Source organism: Lycium barbarum, chromosome 6, assembly GCF_019175385.1.
Source record: "Lycium barbarum isolate Lr01 chromosome 6, ASM1917538v2, whole genome shotgun sequence".
NCBI lineage: Eukaryota > Viridiplantae > Streptophyta > Magnoliopsida > Solanales > Solanaceae > Lycium > Lycium barbarum.
In genome coordinates, this window is record NC_083342.1 from 108,654,296 (window position 1) to 108,660,597 (window position 6,302).

Sequence of the window (6,302 nt, forward strand, 5' to 3'; positions counted from 1 at the left end):
TTTATGACCTTATTATTCAAAAAAATTTAAAAGTTATTTTTATGGAATTTCTTTAGAAGTTCAATAACCATGTGAGGAATTGACTCTAATAAAATTCTTAATACGCATACGAAATTTGGACACGTGAATTTACATAGGTTACACAATACAGCCGCTTCAAGGACACATCCAATGAGCTGTGGTTGTTTGTTTGCGTGGTTGTCCAATTTATTACTCCATCATCCAATCACATTTTACCGACATCCACCAAAACTATTTCAACAAAACCTTTAAGTGACGACGTCACCCTACCCTACAAGATAGACTTTGTGAGTACATGTAACGAAAAACAAAACTCACAAAGTCTATCCAAATAATTGTAAATATCCAAACCACACAAGATAAGAAAGTAACAACCTGTTCGCAATAAATTCTACCAGTAGAAAATAAATAACTATAATCATAAAATAAATGTAAGAAAGAATTATTTTATTAATATTTTTGTGAATACAGCTCTGAATATATCTTTTGATTCTAATCTCCACGTTATTTGCCTTGATTTGAGGGCTAATGTAGTATATTTTCAAAATGAAGGATGAATTTTTGTTGATATGTTGAATCTTGAATGAACTTTGAGCAGCACTTTAAATTATTCTTGAGAAAGACATCTCTCGAACTTTTCTTCGTGTTGAAGATCTTTGGAGAAAGACTAATGTGGATGTCATTGCTCTCCTTTGACTCTAATCAAGAGGCTATGCCACTTTCAAGATCTCTTTTAAGATAGAATATGTGACCCCTTTATATAAATGTGAGTTAAAACTTAGAGTATTTTGATCTTCAAATAATTCTAGCGTACCTTGAGCTTGAAAAACATCAATTGGGCTTTTCTTTTATCAATTTGATGCACTAACCCAAATGAATTTTAAAACATCAATTGGGCTTTTCTTTTATCAATTTGATGCACTAACCCAAATGCAATTTAAAATTCATTTAAGTCATGTAATTATTTTGACTTAAATAATTAACTCAACTTATTAACCAAAATGTCATTCGGTCAACATGTGAATACCTCAGAATTTAATCCAAATTTTGTATGAATTAATTCAACCAAAATTTTGATGTCCACGCAACGAACCATACAAATACTAAACTTGCCTCGGTCTCGTATTGTTTACTCGTGTTTTCTCAAGTGTCGAAAGAACTATACAACTGTCTACTGAAGCTTGCTTTACCCAAATCGTAACATATTAGCTTTGCTTATTGAATTTTTTAATAAAAGAGCATAACAGGGAAAGTTTCTTCCTCAACTAAAATGTCTGGAGCCTAAAGAAAAACCAGGCTCTTTACAGCGTTTCGCTGCTTACATAACTCAAAGTAGCCACGGTTAGTCTCTAATCACACCTACTATACAAGCTTTCGTCAAAACTTAGCCCGATCAGATCAGGTCAATTAACGACCATGCTACAATATCTTGAACGAAAAACGACCATGCTACAATATCTTACATAACTCACGTAAAACAACCATGCTACAATATCTTGAACGAAGCCTAAGAACTAGGACGCGGAGTAGCGCCAATCATTGTTCCACTTCACGAAAAATTTCAGCAGAGTGAAGAATGCGTTGTCTATCCACTAAAAGTAGGGACATGACAACCAGAGGAACCTGATATATTCCACAACGTACCGCCTGAATGCTGTGTTATGTTGGACTCTGTAAAGTCCATTGATGAGCCTTCAGAAACACCAAACTCAACGTTGCTGAACAAAAGGTTGGCCACAGTTCTGTCTACTACATTCGTCCCCGATTCTTTCGTCTCTTCTTCGCTGAACCTGGAAAAATATCGGCATTAATACAAGAATACCAATACACACCAATACACTCCATGATCTAAAGACGACAAGAATTTCATACTGCATTTCCCTCTGGATTATTTAGGTGTTTTTTTTAGCTTCAAATGAACTACCCGCTGTTTTTTTCTGTTGTTCTTTACATTCCCGTCGACAATAGTGAAATGTTGAGCATAAAAAGCACACAAAACAATGAAGCTTTTTACGAAATTTTGAGCATAGAAAGTACAAGAAATAAGGAAGCTTTTAAAAGATTAAGATATAATTCCTCTAATGATCTGCAACACGGCAGATCCCATAGAAATACATACGTTATAGTCTCCCAAATCATGAACCACAACATCATGTGTAACAACTCACTAACAAGCTCTAGACTCTAGTCTATTCCAGCAATGAAATTAATTAATGAGCATGCGCACTTACCACGTAGATTCTTGATCTGGCATAGCTTTCCTACTCTGACATGCATCATGTTTTGAATTATCTGCAAGACGGTATAGAGAATCCCGGAGGCAGATTCTGGTTTCATCTGTCAGCTGTTGGTATCAAGACAAGCACAAATTCAGTAAATACGGCCATATCACTACAAAATTACAAAGATAAGCCAAAACTTAAATCTCCAGTACCTGAGATGTGAGATTTTCGAGGTGCTGTAGGACAGCTTCCTCCATAGATATTTCCTCTTCACTCACTCCATTATTTCCTTTATCATGCTCAAATTTCACGGAAACCTCTGCTTGTTGTGCCTGAGAATAAAATTTCAAGATTTAGACTTTGGAACCTGGATCGGCTAAACAAAATGCGATAAACGTGTATGCATATGTTTCTACTAGTTATCACCACATAGAGATCCAGAATATGTATAGACAACTGCCTAGTTCCTTTATGACGTCTGCCCATGCCCTTTTGGCATCTTCCCAAAAAACCAAAAACCAAACCCAATAACAAGAAGTAATCTCTTCCCCGCCTATCCCGGTCCTCACAACATAAGATAGAGGAGACAACGACTATACTCAAAGACTCCCCCTTTCCTAATACTCAAGAATCCCCCTTTCCTCCCTTCTCCCAAACACACCAACAACCAAAAAATTAAAAATTAAAATAAAGAGCCCCAAGCAAACTTATGCGGTCATTTGAGTTCAACAACAGTTGGTGCATGATCATACTTCATTAGACTGTTCTATCACCTAACAGAAACTAAAATCTAAAAAATCAACACTTTGAGCCAACTCATAAACTGGCACAGAAATGATCTGGACGTCAAAAGATTTTGCCTCGAAAAAAGGATGATATCATGAGAAAGATGGATTCAACCCAACAACCACCTATATGCTTTTTTTCCTCTGTGTTATTCTCATATTGAACTAAAACACTGGGAACCCTGAAATTGTAACAGAACAAACACTTGCTTGTCTTAAGCATTTATAGGCCATGGCATCTGTCTCAACTTGGTCGAATTAGTTTTCGTGATAACAAATGGACAGTTCATTTGTGATCACGAAAACTAATTCTGCTCATAGTTCCCTTGGTATCCAAACATAAGTGACCCCCAGACATGAGGTTTGCACAATTTGACACTGTTACAAGCCCGTCTTTAATGCAGGGACGGACCTCCATAGATCAGAACAAGGGGCAGCTGCTTCAAGCTCACTTCCCCAGGAAAGAGAAAATTCAAATTTTGTGTTCTTCTAGAGATTTTTAAGATATTCTGATTTTTTACCTTCAAATTTTAGTTCAACCCTCAAAAATCATGCAAGGTTCGCCCCTGCTTGAATGCAAGTGAAATATTCCCAAAATTTCCTTCCACTGAAAAGCATGAGACGTACCCTGGATTGTTCCCTGCCTCAATGCAAAACTAAAACTCCAAGTGAGCCAAGAATCCTTTCATGTAAGACATCATAATAAACTGAAACTCACTATAATACACGGACCAATTAACTTATCGGTTTGTCCATCTAGATAGTCTGAGCTCTCAGATGACATAATATTGATGCAGTGAAGTCTTAAGTTCTTCTGGGGTTGATGATTCTTGAAAATTCAAGCCCTTCAGAAACAAAATGAACAAAAGTATCACCTTTTTCAGCAAATAAGAATTGTTATCTTCTTGACTCTCCCAATCCACTGGTGAAGTAAAAGCATGTGCAGAGAAATATTTGGCAGTACCAGCACAACTGTTACTTCTCATATGCTCTAGATTTGAATGTTCATCTCTTGCTTGATCATCATCCAGCAGCATGCTGCACCGATCATCTGTTGATAATTCAGATGACTCATCAGATGCATCCATTCCGGTTGGACAGTCTTCGAGTAAGGAACTTCTGCATAATAGAGTATAAAAACTCATATCAGACATTTGAGAAAAATAATATTCCCTCAGTCCCAATTCATGTCACAGTGTGTTTGACTGGGCACAGAGTTTGAAAGGAAAAAAAAAAAGGGGGGGACTTTTAAACCTTGTGGCCTAAAACAAGACCGAGAAATTTCTGTGGCTATAAATAATTTTCTTACAGGTAAAACGGGAAGTTCAAATTGTAACTGAATAGAAAAATATCATTCTTTTTGGGACTAACTAAAAAGGAAAGAGTGTCACATAAATTGGAACTGAGGAGTAGATAAACATCTAAGCCTGATATGGCATACTGACTACCCAGATTCTCCCAACCAATTCCACATCTATATATGAAATAATTCAATAATAGAATCAGAGTTAGAGATTTACAGGAATGCATCATCCAACTGATCGATCGAGGCCATGTTATCAAGATGGAAATCAAACTGCTCAGGTGGATATGAGGACCATTGGTCCATATCATAGTATGAATCTTGGCTAGCCTCATTATCAAAAGGCTCCTCGCTAATTCCAAAGTGTTTCATGTCATTAGCTAGGCCATTCCCGGTCACTTTACAGTCTTTAGCTCCAACGTATGACCTTATATTGTTCCTTTTCATTTCTGACTTGAAATTACCAAATGGTGTTGAGTCACAGTACTGTGACCAGCTATCAGAAGATGGTGAAAAACCATCGAAGCCTTTAGGACCAACAAGATCACCATCATCAACTCGAGAAAACCCCTCCATAAGATTAACCTGGTAGAATAGCAATCAAATATTAATATATAGATCCACACAGCAGCTACAAAGATTTGAGAAATCATAATAGAACACAACTGAAAAAGCTTAATGACCCCAAGCTTGATACAAGTTACTCATCTCATTTCTCATCTGTAGATAAATGGAATTTCAATATACACAAATCCCTTGACATAAATCTTAACACAACTAAACACAATTACAAGCTAATTGTAAAGTTCTAAAACAGACATAGAGAAACTTTCATCTCAAATTTCAATTACAAGATATTGCAAATTTTAAGATCTAGACCCCCATACAGAGATTTTAGCCACACACAAAAAAAAAAAAAAAAAAAAAAAGGTACACAAATAGAGAGAGTTAGACAGATAGTGGTAACTTTTACCCACTTTAGATTTCAGAAAATAATTTCAGAGCTGCTCATGAAGTTCCAATAACATCAAAGATAATATAAAACAAAACTGATCAACACACATCAACCATAAATTTTATAGAACAAACTCATAAGCAGATCAGAACCCAAGATTAAAGTCTCTGTCTTTCTTCTTTTCTTGAAAACAAAAGCTTATCTCCAATTTTTTAAACAAAAACCACAATAAACAAACTTCAAAGAAATAAGCAGCAGATAGATGTACTTATCAATTTCATCCATTTTCTTTCTCTATAACTGAAAAAAATCAACTTTAAACCACTAAAACCAGCTCAAGAATCAACCTCAACAAATCCATATTTACCTACTCAAACTCCAAAATCACACATATAAACTTAAAAACAAAAAATAAAACTTACCCTTGAGGAAACTGCAAGAAAATGAGGAAGAAAACTTTCCCAAAATAGCACAAAGATGGAGGAAAGCAAAGGTGAAACAAAGATAGGATTTTTCTGTTTTAGCTTAGGAGAATGTTGAAGTTTGAAGAAAATTATATGCGTTGGAAGGGAGTATATATATATTTTTGCTTTTTTGCAATATTAGTACTTACCAATTACTAGGAAACAGAGGGGTGCAAGTGGCATTGTAAATTGCCATGGCTATAAATTTATCTACTTCTTTATCGTACAATATATTATCCTTTAATCCTGTCCATGCAAAAGAAATGTCCTTTTCAAAAGACTATAATACCCTTGCGTAACAATAAAGGTTGCAAAGACAATCCACTTGACTGAAATATTTTAAATAAATTTAAAAATTACAAAGAGTAAGAAGTGTATTTAATAAACATAATTTGGATAATCAAAAAAATATATATATAAACATAAATTAAAGGAATATTATTTTCTCATATAGGCCCACCCCTAAGACAGCAAGTGGGTGTTGAAGGGCAAAATTGGAAGTAGGTGCCACGTGGACCAATGAGGTGTGAGATTTAGATGGAAGAATATGAG

At 35.3% G+C, this 6,302-nt stretch overlaps 1 protein-coding gene across 1 annotated transcript; it reads right to left on the reverse strand.

Moving 5' to 3' along the window:
• Positions 1-1,178: 1,178 nt before the first annotated feature.
• On the reverse strand, positions 1,179-5,914 carry LOC132645358 (protein LNK1-like). The gene is made up of 6 exons (XM_060362307.1): positions 5,709-5,914; positions 4,549-4,916; positions 3,904-4,147; positions 2,456-2,575; positions 2,253-2,365; positions 1,179-1,811 (listed from the first exon to the last, which is right to left on the reverse strand). The coding sequence occupies exons 2-6, from the start codon at positions 4,905-4,907 to the stop codon at positions 1,607-1,609; spliced, it is 1,041 nt and encodes a 346-aa protein (XP_060218290.1). The 5' UTR covers positions 4,908-4,916; positions 5,709-5,914; the 3' UTR covers positions 1,179-1,606.
• Between the last annotated feature and the right edge of the window lie 388 nt (positions 5,915-6,302).